The sequence below is a fragment of the Leptodactylus fuscus genome, chromosome 2 (genome assembly GCF_031893055.1).
Source record: "Leptodactylus fuscus isolate aLepFus1 chromosome 2, aLepFus1.hap2, whole genome shotgun sequence".
Classification (NCBI taxonomy): Eukaryota; Metazoa; Chordata; class Amphibia; order Anura; family Leptodactylidae; genus Leptodactylus; species Leptodactylus fuscus.
Window position 1 is genome coordinate 269690035 of NC_134266.1, and position 16207 is coordinate 269706241.

Sequence of the window (16207 nt, forward strand, 5' to 3'; positions counted from 1 at the left end):
TGACTGTAGGGGCATTATACTGTGAGAAATGGAAGTGGTTGGGGCTATATATATGCCGAGGCGCGTCCCACATCCTGTCCCTCTTCCTGTCCTTTGAAAATTGAGCGGTACGGCACATGTCCCATAGGGAAAAAAAGGCGCTGAAGTCATGGATGAAAAAATGATGAAAAATTGTTGCAAGAGGATTAACTAGAGCAGAGGTAGCCTTTGCTACCGGTCCCCAAAAGGATCAAAGTAAGAAGGGGTCTCATTTTTGGTCTCAGATTTTGCATTGAGGCCCAGGAGCCGGTCACTTGGGAGGTATCTGTATAGAGCACCATATGGCGGCACAAAGCTACATATGGCTCCGCGTCCAGGGCTCTGTTATACGCATGAAGCCTAAGCCTGCTCCCCATCCCCCTCCCACGATGAACCTGGGTGAAGTCAACCTCTCAAGACCCCACTCAATACTGTGAACTTACGACGAAAGAAAAAGCAATCCTTCAGCATGTCGTCTCCGTCACCTCCATTTATATAGAGAGAAAAAAAAACATAAACTCCCAAACAGATCGGCACTTGAAAGCCGGCGCAAATTACAAGTTCTCCGTAAATCAAGTTGATTAATCTCTTAAAGTTTTGGGGAATATTTGAAGTCGAGCGGCGCGGCGTTTTGTCAGAGCGAGGAGGGTTTTGTCTGGGTGCAATTATCACAAGCTGCTTTGTACTACACGTTCGGCTGCTGAAGTCAGAGCTGTGAAAGCCTCAGTCTCTCTGCCTGTCAAACCCGTCACAAAATCCAACCTGCCTTTGGTTAATTAAAAAAGGTGTGAAGTGCAGAAAGTGATTTAGCCAGTTGGATGTTCCAAGTTTGCCGGGGCTGGGGAGAACTTCAAACAAACCTCAGATCTTTTCCGGCTTGAGAAACCTGCTCTAGATATTAGTGCGAGTTTTTGTGTTTTTGTTGTTGTGTGTTTTTTTAATTAAGGCGTGCAAAACCAAGATGGGCCCTATTGTCCCCGACACCCCATTCCCAGGATTGATCGTAGTAAAGGAGGATGTGCTAAGCAATGTGCGCTCTATAGCAAGTACAGGGGCTGTATCTGGGGTGACTATATCCTCCAGGTATACATGGGGTATCTCTATAGGCTTATGTATATGGGGGCATAATATAACACAGTACACACAGTGATGTCACAGTACAGAGACAATACACACAGTGATGTCACAGTACAGAGACAATACACACAGTGATGTCACAGTACAGAGATAATACACACAGTGATGTCACAGTACAGAGATAATACACACAGTGATGTCACAGTACAGGATAATACACACAGTGATGTCACAGTACAGAGATTATACACACAGTGATGTCACAGTACAGGGATAATACACACAGTGATGTCACAGTACAGGATAATACACACAGTGATGTCACAGTACAGAGATTATACACACAGTGATGTCACAGTACAGGATAATACACACAGTGATGTCACAGTACAGAGATAATACACACAGTGATGTCACAGTACAGGATAATACACACAGTGATGTCACAGTACAGGATAATACACACAGTGATGTCACAGTACAGAGATAATACACACAGTGATGTCACAGTACAGAGATAATACACACAGTGATGTCACAGTACAGAGATAATACACACAGTGATGTCACAGTACAGGATAATACACACAGTGATGTCACAGTACAGGGATAATACACACAGTGATGTCACAGTACAGGGATAATACACACAGTGATGTCACAGTACAGGATAATACACACAGTGATGTCACAGTACAGGGATAATACACACAGTGATGTCACAGTACAGAGATAATACACACAGTGATGTCACAGTACAGGATAATACACACAGTGATGTCACAGTACAGGATAATACACACAGTGATGTCACAGTACAGAGATAATACACACAGTGATGTCACAGTACAGGGATAATACACACAGTGATGTCACAGTACAGAGATAATACACACAGTGATGTCACAGTACAGGGATAATACACACAGTGATGTCACAGTACAGAGATAATACACACAGTGATGTCACAGTACAGGATAATACACACAGTGATGTCACAGTACAGAGATTATACACACAGTGATGTCACAGTACAGGGATAATACACACAGTGATGTCACAGTACAGGATAATACACACAGTGATGTCACAGTACAGGATAATACACACAGTGATGTCACAGTACAGGGATAATACACACAGTGATGTCACAGTACAGAGATAATACACACAGTGATGTCACAGTACAGGGATAATACACACAGTGATGTCACAGTACAGGATAATACACACAGTGATGTCACAGTACAGGATAATACACACAGTGATGTCACAGTACAGAGATAATACACACAGTGATGTCACAGTACAGATATAATACACACAGTGATGTCACAATACAGGATAATACACACAGTGATGTCACAGTACAGGATAATACACACAGTGATGTCACAGTACAGGGATAATACACACAGTGATGTCACAGTACAGGGATAATACACACAGTGATGTCACAGTACAGGATAATACACACAGTGATGTCACAATACAGGATAATACACACAGTGATGTCACAGTACAGAGATAATACACACAGTGATGTCACAGTACAGGATAATACACACAGTGATGTCACAGTACAGGGATAATACACACAGTGATGTCACAGTACAGAGATTATACACACAGTGATGTCACAGAACAGGGATAATACACACAGTGATGTCACAGTACAGGATAATACACACAGTGATGTCACAGTACAGAGATTATACACACAGTGATGTCACAGTACAGGATAATACACGCAGTGATGTCACAGTACAGAGATAATACACACAGTGATGTCACAGTACAGAGATAATACACACAGTGATGTCACAGTACAGGATAATACACACAGTGATGTCACAGTACAGGGATAATACACACAGTGATGTCACAGTACAGAGATAATACACACAGTGATGTCACAGTACAGAGATAATACACACAGTGATGTCACAGTACAGGATAATACACACAGTGATGTCACAGTACAGGATAATACACACAGTGATGTCACAGTACAGGATAATACACACAGTGATGTCACAGTACAGAGATAATACACACAGTGATGTCACAGTACAGGGATAATACACACAGTGATGTCACAGTACAGGATAATACACACAGTGATGTCACAGTACAGAGATAATACACACAGTGATGTCACAGTACAGAGATAATACACACAGTGATGTCACAGTACAGGATAATACACACAGTGATGTCACAGTACAGGGATAATACACACAGTGATGTCACAGTACAGGATAATACACACAGTGATGTCACAGTACAGGATAATACACACAGTGATGTCACAGTACAGGATAATACACACAGTGATGTCACAGTACAGGATAATACACACAGTGATGTCACAGTACAGAGATAATACACACAGTGATGTCACAGTACAGGATAATACACAGTGATGTCACAGTACAGGGATAATACACACAGTGATGTCACAGTACAGGATAATACACACAGTGATGTCACAGTACAGGATAATACACACAGTGATGTCACAGTACAGGATAATACACACAGTGATGTCACAGTACAGAGATAATACACACAGTGATGTCACAGTACAGGATAATACACAGTGATGTCACAGTACAGAGATAATACACACAGTGATGTCACAGTACAGGATGATACACACAGTGATGTCACAGTACAGGATAATACACACAGTGATGTCACAGTACAGAGATAATACACACAGTGATGTCACAGTACAGGGATAATACACACAGTGATGTCACAGTACAGAGATAATACACACAGTGATGTCACATTACAGGGATAATACACACAGTGATGTCACAGTACAGAGATAATACACACAGTGATGTCACAGTACAGAGATAATACACACAGTGATGTCACAGTACAGGGATAATACACACAGTGATGTCACAGTACAGGATAATACACACAGTGATGTCACAGTACAGAGATAATACACACAGTGATGTCACAGTACAGAGATAATACACACAGTGATGTCACAGTACAGGATAATACACACAGTGATGTCACAGTACAGGGATAATACACACAGTGATGTCACAGTACAGGATAATACACACAGTGATGTCACAGTACAGGATAATACACACAGTGATGTCACAGTACAGGATAATACACACAGTGATGTCACAGTACAGGATAATACACACAGTGATGTCACAGTACAGAGATAATACACACAGTGATGTCACAGTACAGGATAATACACAGTGATGTCACAGTACAGGGATAATACACACAGTGATGTCACAGTACAGGATAATACACACAGTGATGTCACAGTACAGGATAATACACACAGTGATGTCACAGTACAGGATAATACACACAGTGATGTCACAGTACAGAGATAATACACACAGTGATGTCACAGTACAGGATAATACACAGTGATGTCACAGTACAGAGATAATACACACAGTGATGTCACAGTACAGGATGATACACACAGTGATGTCACAGTACAGGATAATACACACAGTGATGTCACAGTACAGAGATAATACACACAGTGATGTCACAGTACAGGGATAATACACACAGTGATGTCACAGTACAGAGATAATACACACAGTGATGTCACATTACAGGGATAATACACACAGTGATGTCACAGTACAGAGATAATACACACAGTGATGTCACAGTACAGAGATAATACACACAGTGATGTCACAGTACAGAGATAATACACACAGTGATGTCACAGTACAGAGATAATACACACAGTGATGTCACAGTACAGGATAATACACACAGTGATGTCACAGTACAGAGATAATACACACAGTGATGTCACAGTACAGGATAATACACACAGTGATGTCACAGTACAGAGATAATACACACAGTGATGTCACAGTACAGAGATAATACACACAGTGATGTCACAGTACAGAGATAATACACAGTGATGTCACAGTACAGAGATAATACACACAGTGATGTCACAGTACAGAGATAATACACACAGTGATGTCACAGTACAGGATAATACACACAGTGATGTCACAGTACAGAGATAATACACACAGTGATGTCACAGTACAGAGATAATACACACAGTGATGTCACAGTACACAGTATATACACACAGTAACTATAACCTATATATAGTAGCTCCCATTGGACTATGTCAGGTTAGGTCACCTCTGGGTTCGGTTTCTTTGATCCCTTCCACACTTTCTTTTCTATTTCGCCATTTCATGGCACGGATATGACAGAGACTTTGTAATCGGCTGCTGAGAACTTACTGGTAAATTGTTTACCTCGCAGAGTTCTTGGCTGGTGAGCGTGGGCGCCATCCTAGACGTAAACAGATTAGCTCTGCACTTAGAGGTCATTACCAAAGTGCTAAATGTGAGGGTAGGCATGTAAATCAGCGCGGCGTGACAAGCCCTCTTATATGTCATTACTGAAGATTAAATCATTTCTCCCACAGAATATATAAAACATTTATTTTTACATCTCTCCAGCCTTCAGATCAGTAATAATATATTACATCACCTATAGCGCCAAATAACATCGCTGGAGTACGGGAATAAGCACCGCCATTGGTAAAGGGTTAATCACTCTCGCACATGCTCATTCATGTTTCAGTTCTTTTCATCTCTTAGCAGAAGTGTGTGCTCCAGAGCTGCACTCGTTCTTTGTATCTGAGAACAGGAAGTTGTTGGGTAGCCATTTTGAAGTCTATAGTTTTTGGGCATCTGGTATCAAGGGTTGCACAATCCATTTTTAAAGGATAAATGGTTCAATACCATGAATGGTGGTGTTTTGATGGGGCAGATCCCACCCACAACCCGAACTTCAACAGGGACTCCAACACCGCAGGGACTCCACTCTACATCAATGTAATGTTTATTCTTCCTGTTTTTATTATTTCTGTCCCGTGTTTCGAACCCAGGACCTTTTGTATAAGAGGCAGAAACCATGTGGGGGGATTTTCTCAGTCTAAAAGCCTCAATAGTACATGCATAATATATACCTCCCAACTTTTGAAGAACACAAAGAGGGACAAAATTTAGCTCTGCCCACTTTTATTGACTCCGCCCATTCTCATTCATTTTTCATGTGCCCCCACACAGTATAATCCTCCTTCAGTCACCCGTAAGTTATATTTTCTCCCTTCATCTCTCCCCCAGTTTCATATACCCCTTTAATCTCTGCCCCCAGTTTCATGCCCCCTCATCTCTGCCCCCAGTTTTATGCCCCCCATCTCTTCCCCCAGTTTCATGCCCCCTCCATCTCTGCCCCCAGTTTCATGCCCCCCATCTCTGCCCCCAGTTTTATGTCCCCCCATCTCTGCCCCTAGTTTCATGCCCCCCTCCATCTCTGCCCCCAGTTTCATGCCCCCCATCTCTGCCCCCAGTTTTATGTCCCCCATCTCTGCCCCTAGTTTCATGCCCCCCTCCATCTCTGCCCCCAGTTTCATGCCCCCCATCTCTTCTCCCAGTTTTATGTCCCCCCCATCTCTGCCCCTAGTTTCATGCCCCCCTCCATCTCTGCCCCCAGTTTCATGTCCCCCTCTCCTCCATCTCTACCCCTAGTTTCACTTCCCCTCCTCCTCCATCTCTGCCCTAGTTTCATGTCATTCCCCCCCTTCATCTGCCCCTAGTTTCATGGGCCCCCTTCATTATGTTCCCCCTCAATGTTTAACACAAAACAACACTGATATTCACCTTTCCCTTGCTCCCCCGCAGCCCTCTCCTCAGTCTCACTCACAGAGCTGTAGGCACGATGTGACTGATGTCATCACATCGCGCCTACACATCCACTATCCGGAGCGCAGCGGTAGAGCAGGTGCTGAGCTTAGCGCTACTCACCTATGTATTCAACTCATCTGCGTCCAGAGAACACAGATGAGTTGAAACCGGGACATACCTCCTGCCGACCTAGACTGCGGGACAGGACACTGAATCCGGGAATGCCCTGCAGAATCCAGGACTGTTAGGAGGTATGGACTGGTATACAGCAGAAGTTTGTGCTCCAGAGCTGCACCTTCATTTGTAACCGGCAGTTATATTTGACAGCCATTTTGGACTCTATAGAGCTATAGGTTCTGGTCATCCAGCCATGTCATGTTCCTAAGGGACAAATGGATCGATACCATAAAGGTCCTACCCTATTCCAGCCACCGGGGTCTATATATCAGATATCTATTTCACTTCTATTCTGCCTCTTTTTCAAGACATATTCAGAGTGGACCAGAATAACTTTCTATATATTCTATAGTACTTTGTGTGAATTGCTGTACAGCCCAGGGTGCTCAGGGTACTTGGGAGAAATGTGTAACCAGACACAGATGGGAAACCCAACAATTTTTGAATAATCATGGTTCTACGCTTTTATTGTTTGCATAGGTGGCAGTTTCACGCTACATGAGCTGGGTCTTGGTGAAGTCACACCGCCTCATGGAACACTGTACCGGACTGATATTGGCCTTCCACATTGCGGCTATTCTATGACTGGTGAGAACGATGCAGACAATGAAGCTGACTGTGTCTTATCACCGGATCACCCGGTAAGACTCTGGACGAGGAACACCAAGTCTGGACGGAGCTCTTGCTTATCGAGTAGAGCCAACTCCAACCTGACCCTTACCGACACGGAGCACGAGAACACCGAAAATGGTAAGTGGGTGTTTCACACAACGTCTTATGGAAACGTAAAGTAGAAACATTGTCAAAAACATCCAATTGTTGAATTGTTTGAATAGAATTTGTGGTTGTGTTGGTTCCTATGGACCAAAGTGTCCATTCCACTAGAATTGATTTACCTGGTGATGATGAAAGTGATGACAATGATTGGCATATACATTGGGCCATTGTCTTCTAGGGACCGGTAGTTTGATGAACCAGGAGGCTTGCTTTGCTTATGCCTAGTTTTGGTTAGAACCCTAAATTTTTGCTTTTATGGAGCGGCACTATGTGTTACATGTAGCCATTATAGCAAGTAAGTAGTATAAGAATACAATAATAGTAATAATTGTACAATTATAATTTGGACTGGGTAAGATTCCTCCTTGTTGGGATTGTTGAATGGGCCTAATGGTTGTCCAACCCATTGCTCTCCAACTGTAGCAAGTCCTAGGAATGCGATGGGAATACTACTTCAACCCAAAAATATGGGTCGGCATGTAGGAACATCTCCACTGTGGGCTTCATCATTTTTTTAACCCACCATCTCCGTCGGTGGGGGAATGTGTCTGATGAACACTGAACAATCCCTTTGGAAGGGTTTTGTTGGATCAAGATATGGATGGGATCAAGATATTGGATCTGAATGGACACCTATACTAATTGACTTTTTAAGGAGGCCGCGGCACTTGGGTATGAGCAGTGGCCTCTTCATTGTTTATTGTGATCTGAATAGTATATATTATATAGTACAGGGTAAATGGGTTAAAATAAGGAATTAAAGATGGACGGACCTTGTGATATTTGTTTCGATGAAAAGCTGACCCTCTGGTTGGTTTCGGGTCAATGGGAGTAAACATAACAAACATATACTGACCTTTCCTCACCTCTCCGGGCATCCTAGTGGCCTCGGGCATCCTCTTCCGGCCTATGGCTGGTGCCACACGCTCCCAAAAACAGTCCTCAGTGGTTACTCCATGGCGCGGGACATCAGAGGTCACATGAGGATGTCGGGGGACCACCAAACAACATTAGAAGTGAGGCAAGATGAGTCTAATCATTTGTTATGTTTTCTCACCTCTCCGGGGCCTCCACTTACTATACCCTAATATAATAGTGTTTTGTGAGTGACGAACCCCCAAAATTTTGAGTCTAGGTAGAGCCTGAGATGTTTGAAAAATTCAGGATGAATCTGGTTTGCCCATCTCTGTAAACAATGAACTCAAACAGTTGGTTGTCAGAGAAGCCAAGAATTGTAGCTCACCGATCTGATCTTAAGGATAGACCCCCAATATCCTGACCCCGGAAACCCCCTTTAACAATGATGTAAATGAGGCTAGTTCTTACTTACCTCGAATGTCCTAAAATATAAATCCTTATTTCCGCCACAAGTGTCAGAGAAGCAACTAAGAAATTCTTGTCTTGTGTTTTAGAGACTATAATTTATCACCTCTTCTCCGCTCCCGGGGAAACTGCTAATATATTCCTCCAGGAGAAGTTAAACGAATGTTAATTTCACATTCACTCATTTTCTCATTTAACTATTGCCGAGAATCTAAAATCCTGGAGACTTCATGCCAAGGAGTCGCACGGGGGGCTGGACACCATTATATTGATGCCAGGAGACATTGGGTAGGCGGCTGCTTATCATTTTAAGGAGCTCGGGGAAAGGTCCTCCTGCCGGGAGGATTGAGAAACCCATGCCAAATAGCAACATATTCATTGTTAGAGCCTAATTGTTAAGTCCTTTGCAAAAACAAGGAAGGACTATTGTAACAATTTTCAGTTTTGTTGTAACTTGTATTTGCATATGAGCAGATAACCAGGCGCCAGGAATATCCTGACTATAAATGTATACATTACTTGTCACTTGAGTCCCATCCAGTCCAGCATTCATATAGTTGCTGCTTTTCTGTTAGCTCTCAGGACTTCCCATCTCTCTTCTATATTCTCAGATGCACGCGGGTATATCCTCAGCCCTGATGTTGGCCCTAAATTTAGACATTTCATATCGTGCATTGGATTCTTTACTCACAACCAAAGCAGCATTCAAATATTTGCTGCTTTCCAGTTAACGCTCAGGCGGCAGGACTTCCCACTGCTACATTGTATATTTCCAGGTTCTTGTTCGGCCCACATGTTGGCACTAATTCTATACATTGCTTATTTTACACTTTATTCTGTCTATTCACATTCAAGTATTTGCTGCTTTCCAGTTAGCTCTCAGGCTACACAACCTCCCATCTCTCATCTATACTTTATGTTTTAGGATCTCTAAGCTAAGCTGATGGGGCGACACGTTCAGTCCTAAAGTTAGCTCGAAATGAATGATAACTATCACATACCTTACATTATATTCTGTATAATGGCATCCGAGACAGCATTTATATATTTGCTGCCCTCCTGTTAGCTCTCAGGCTACCCGACTTCCTATCTCTTTTCTGTTTCCTTCATTTTCAGGTATATGCTATGTCTCTAAGTGCTACTTGTTCAGTCCTAATGTTGGCTCTAAGTCTATACATTGCTTATCTTACATTAAAACATTTGCTGCTTTCCTGTTAGCTCTCAGGTTGTGCTTTCTCTCTAGTACATTTTCCCATACATGTCATGTTCATAGGGGATGTCAATGTTGGCTCCACATCTATACATTACATTTTCTTCTGTCTATGCATATGCAGGCTAGTATTGAAGTATTTGCTGCTTTCCTGTTAGCTCTCAGGCTACAGAACCTTCCATCTTTCTTCTGTATTTCCAGGTACATTCCATGTCTATAGGGGGCCATGTTGAGTCCTAATGTTGGTTCTAAATCTATACATTGCTTATCTTACAATAAAATATTTGCTGTTTTCCAGTTAGCTCTCAGGCTACAACCTCCAATCTCTCATCTCATCCTATGTTGTATATTCTATCTTATATGTTTCTAGGGGCTACTTGTTCTTATCTAAATAGCTCTAAATTTCTAACAAATATAAATTAACTCACATTATCCATGAGTCCCATCCAGGACAGCATTCTTATATTTGCTGCTTTCCTGTTAGCTCTCAGGTTATACTTTCTCTCTAGTACATTTTCACGTACATGTCATGTTTATAGGGGATGTCAATGTTGGCTCCAAATCTATAGATTACATTATATTCTGTCTAAGCACATCCAGGCTAGTATTCAAGTATTTGCTGATTTCCTGTTAGCTCTCAGGCTACAGAAATTTCCATCTTTCTTCTATATTTCCAGGTACATTCCATGTCTATAGGGGGCCATGTTGAGTCCTAATTTTGGTTCTAAATCTATACATTGCTTATCTTACAATAAAATATTTGCTGTTTTCCAGTTAGCTCTCAGGCTACAACCTCCAATCTCTCATCTATGCTTTACCTAGTATAATATATGTTTCTAGGGGCTACTTGTTCTTACCTAAATAGATCTAAATTTTCTAATAAGTATCATTTAGCTCACATTATCCATGAGTTCCATCCAGGCCAGCATTGTAATATTTGCTGCTTTCCAGTTAGCTCTCAGGTTACAAGATGTACGTTCTCTCTTCTACATTTTCGGGTACACGGCCATGTTTATAGGAGGTTGTCAATGTTGGCTCGAAATCTATACATCACATTATATTCAATCTTATCACATCCATGGCAGCATTAAAGTATTTGCTTCTTTCCTGTTAGCTCTCAGGCTACAGAACTTCACATCTTTGTTCTGTTTTCTACATTCCCAGGTGTTTCTAGAAGATACTTGTTAAGTTGGTTCTAAGTCTATACATAACTTATCTTACAAGATATTCTATCTGAGCACATCCAGGGCGGCATTAAAACATTTGCTGCCCTCCAGATAGCTCTCAGTCTACAGGACTTTCTTCTATATTCTACTTTTCCAGGTACAGGCCGTATCTTTAGAAGATACAACGATGGCATCAGAATTAAATCAAATTCTCTGATATTACGTCACAGAACATTGAGATATGTCGACATACAATAATGATTTGTTACACGTTATTTTTTTATGTAACAATTGTATGGTCCATATGGGTTTTTTTGTTGTTTTTTGGACAATGGAGGCTCACCACGTTGGAGAAAGGTGTCGTCTTGCTTATCTGTAACCGTATAGCTCTCTTCAGAGCCCTCAAACGCTTGGCTGAGCCCATGCATTCAGGAGCGAGCGTGGCTCCCTGTTCACAGATCACATCTACACATCAGAGACTGGGGAGCAGGCAAGTGTGGCGGCAGTCCTATGTCACTTATGGATTTCCATGGCTTCAAATAGATCAACAGATTGGGAAAAAGTATTACTCAAGGCACAAGAGCTCTGACTACAGGATCATGTTCTGCTCGGCTGCGACTGTAGTCACGGCTCTTTGGTCACGTTAACTTTTCTTATTGATATCCGTTTCTGGTTGCCGACTATTATAGCGCCAAGTCAGAGATTCCCGGCTTTCCAGTACTCCTGGTAATATCACCGCACATCTAGGCAATTGCACTGGATTACAATGGTGGCGATTTTTGGGAAAAAAAATTTGTCGGAAGTTGAATGGATAGATGATCAGTGCCGGTTTGGTGACAATTCAACAAGTTGGATCTTCACTGATCATGAGAACAGGGATCAAGCATGAGCACTACCGCCATCAATGCGTATGCTGAATACAGTCAAGTACAACACATGGCAGTGGGGGTCCAACTTCTGGGACTCCCACCCGTTGCTTTGGTGTCTTCTTCTAGTCAATTCTGTCAATTCTAGTCCAGTAATTGGGCATTGGTGGTGACTTTAGGCCTGCCCCCCCCCTCTTGACCCCAGAAGAGGACATTGGAGCAATGGAGGATGCCCCAGTGGGGCCCAGGAAAGGTGCATGTTGTAGGTTTTGAGGTTATAACCATCACCGAGCTTCACACAGCATCCACCATCACTCTGGTGTCCCCTTCCGGCCCCAGGTCTTTTGGGCTTTTGGTGACTTAGACCCTGCTCCCACGTGATCTGCAGAAGAGAACACTGGAGCAATGAAGGATGCCCCAACAGAGTGCAGGAAAGGTGCGCGTTGTTGGTTTTGAGGTTTTAACCATTGCTGGGCATCCTCCATCACTCTGGTGTCCTCTTCCGACCCCCAAGTCATCATGGAGATCTGTGATTGGACTTCCGTAATGATGTCAATGCCACAATGGAGCTCAGGAGAGGCGAGTATTTTGTTTTATTATGCACCTCCACTAAGCCTCCCACTATTATACTCAGGGGCCTGAAGAAACCGCACAGTATAATAATGATTCATAGTTGGTAAACCCCAAAATATTCATATTCACCCAAATCTGAAAATTTTGGAAAATTGTTAACAAACCCGATTTGTTCCGAACTGGTTGTAACTATGGCAGCCAACTATAATAGTCACCCAATCACATAGTCTTCATAGGAAGCATAGTCCCTGCTATCTCCTCCCTCAGTATCTCCTTTCTTAATGGAATCCAATACAGTGCTAGGCCACTCCAATGGTCATCCGGGGAAGCAGTGGAAGATGTTTTGTCCTAGGGGGCGCCTTACTCAGGCTTGATTTTGCCCAGGCTTACAGCTTTTAACGGAAAGTTTGCTACGTGAAGGGGTTAAGGAGGAGTTAAAAATAAGGAAAGAATTTCCTACAGTGTGCCGTCTTTCCTATCTGTACAGTGTAGAGCCTGACACATGGAAATGCGGCAGAATATTAATCCCGTGAAATAATTCAGAGCTAATAACTTTTTCCCATTTTCGTCGCTAATAACTGGAGCTCGGGGTCCATTTTAATAGTCTGATAATGTAATGCTGGTCTCTTCCCTGACACAGTATCACGTATAACGGGCTTAGATACAGAGCAACAGAGAAATTCCGCTAGGTTTCTATCATACAATATTCCCGTATTCCCATTGGCCACCGGAGCACACGCTATAAGGTGACATTTCCAGTTCTCGGTAGTTCACTTGTCAGCTTTGCTGTGTAAACTGGGACAAGGTCAACAGAGTCATCTCATTATAATAATAGGGCAGAGGATTTCTTGACAGATGACAGATCTGTTATGTGGTTAAAGGCCGAGAAAACGGAGGATAGTAACAAACTGTACACACTGGTAAGAAACGGTATGCAGCTCCCTTTCCTGATTCCCAGGTCTAGAGATGGACTGAAGTTACTTGGGTCCTCCAAATGATTCTGGGGGGCCTACCCTAAAGACCACCCCAGCCCTGCAGATAGATAGGTTACTGTCACCAGACCCAGCATATCACCCCAGCCCTGCAGATAGATAGGTTACTGTCACCAGAACCAGCATATCACCCCAGCCCTGCAGATAGATAGGTTACTGTCACCAGACCCAGCATATCACCCCAGCCCTGCAGATAGATAGGTTACTGTCACCAGACCCAGCATATCACCCCAGCCCTGCAGATAGATAGGTTACTGTCACCAGAACCAGCATATCACCCCAGCCCTGCAGATAGATAGGTTACTGTCACCAGAACCAGCATATCACCCCAGCCCTGCAGATAGATAGGTTAGTGTCACCAGACCCAGCATATCACCCCAGCCCTGCAGATAGATAGGTTACTGTCACCAGACCCAGCATATCACCCCAGCAATGCAAATAGATAGGTTAGTGTCACCAGACCCAGCATATCACCCCAGCCCTGCAGATAGATAGGTTACTGTCACCAGACCCAGTATATCACCCCAGCCCTGCAGATAGATAGGTTAGTGTCACCAGACCCAGCATATCACCCCAGCCCTGCAGATAGATAGGTTACTGTCACCAGACCCAGTATATCACCCCAGCCCTGCAGATAGATAGGTTAGTGTCACCAGACCCAGCATATCACCCCAGCCCTGCAGATAGATAGGTTACTGTCACCAGACCCAGCATATCACCCCAGCCCTGCAGATAGATAGGTTACTTTCACCAGACCCAGCATATCACCCCAGCCCTGCAGATAGATAGGTTACTTTCACCAGACCCAGCATATCACCCCAGCCTTGCAGATAGATAGGTTACTGTCACCAGAACCAGCATATCACCCCAGCCCTGCAGATAGATAGGTTACTGTCACCAGAACCAGCATATCACCCCAGCCCTGCAGATAGATAGGTTACTGTCACCAGAACCAGCATATCACCCCAGCCCTGCAGATAGATAGGTTAGTGTCACCAGACCCAGCATATCACCCCAGCCCTGCAGATAGAGGGACTCCCTATAACAGAAAGTATCACATGTTAGGATTAGATACACGAACTTGGCATATGGTATCCTACAATTAGATACACTAGCTCAACAGACATTATTATATGAACCAGCTTTGAAGTTGGTAAAATACAGGACAGTAAGTCCCATGCTTGAACTAATTGTGCCCGCTCTCTTTTGGGCAAGGTTTATTAAGCCACTCCCTTTTCTACCTTGGCCATGCCCACATACGCCTGACACATGATTTGCTTAGATACAACAGTTTAGCAGACAGTATCACACATGATAGGCTTAGATACAACAGTTCATCAGACAGTATCACACATGATAGGCTTAGATACACTCCTCCTAATAAGCCCATAACACAACTGTACAGAGATTTTCAAGAAGTCGACCTCATTAACTTAAGAATGATTTTGAGACAAGGTCTTTGCATTATATTTCCCATCTTCCTGTGAAGGTTGCATTGACTGTATATCCCTGTTACAGGTCATCGCCTATTAATTACCCGATAATTACATTTCCCCATCCAGAGGTTATGTGTAACCCGGAGGTAGATTCTGTGCTCTAGTTAACGCTCGGCGGCTTCTCCGGGGTCTCTTTTGCTTCCTTCAGATTTATAATTTTCCTAGCAGTTGGATGCAGAGGTTAGCTTAAGCATCGGCTCCGTCCCAGCCACCCAGATAAATCCATCAGCGCTCACAAACACGCCAGTTTAGCGGAAAACCCAGATTGAAAATACAATTGAAAATAAGCTTTAAAAGTCGAATCGCAGCGTGAGGCGGCCTCCCAGGACGCCAGAAAATAGAAGAGAAAATCTCTGTCTGCGTAGATAGCTTCCAAAGGAAGGGAAAAAGCTCCTGGTCAGCGGCATCACCATAAATGTGTAATGTCTGCATCAGCAATGTCAATGCAAATGTCTACAAGGGCCTCATCACACAGTATATAGAGGAGGGGGACTATAGAGGAGTGGGTCTCCTAATGTGGTGTCGGGCTGTGACACACAAGACAGAAGGGCCTGGTTTGGTTACCCCCATTTCTATGAACTTTAGATACCATGACACCCTTCTTTTCTGACTATTCAGTTCCTCCAGGGAGGGGCGCTGAATACCTCTGGGGAGGGGCATTAACTACCTCTAGGGAGGAGCACTGACTACCTCTATGGAATATCACTGACTATATCTATGGAAAAGCACTGACTATCTCTATATAGGAGCACAGACTACCTCTAGGGAGGAGCACTGACTACCTCTATGGAATA

General features: G+C 43.3%; 1 protein-coding gene across 6 annotated transcripts in view; it reads left to right on the plus strand.

Annotated features, from left to right (window-relative positions):
• TENM4 (teneurin transmembrane protein 4) overlaps window positions 1-16207 on the plus strand; it is a 1026741-nt gene that overhangs the window by 543083 nt on the left and 467451 nt on the right. For all 6 annotated transcript variants that reach the window (XM_075266230.1, XM_075266232.1, XM_075266233.1 and 3 more), the window contains one exon: window positions 7491-7760. In XM_075266230.1, the coding sequence (XP_075122331.1) occupies window positions 7491-7760 (270 nt within the window). The remainder of the gene's footprint in view (window positions 1-7490; window positions 7761-16207) is intronic.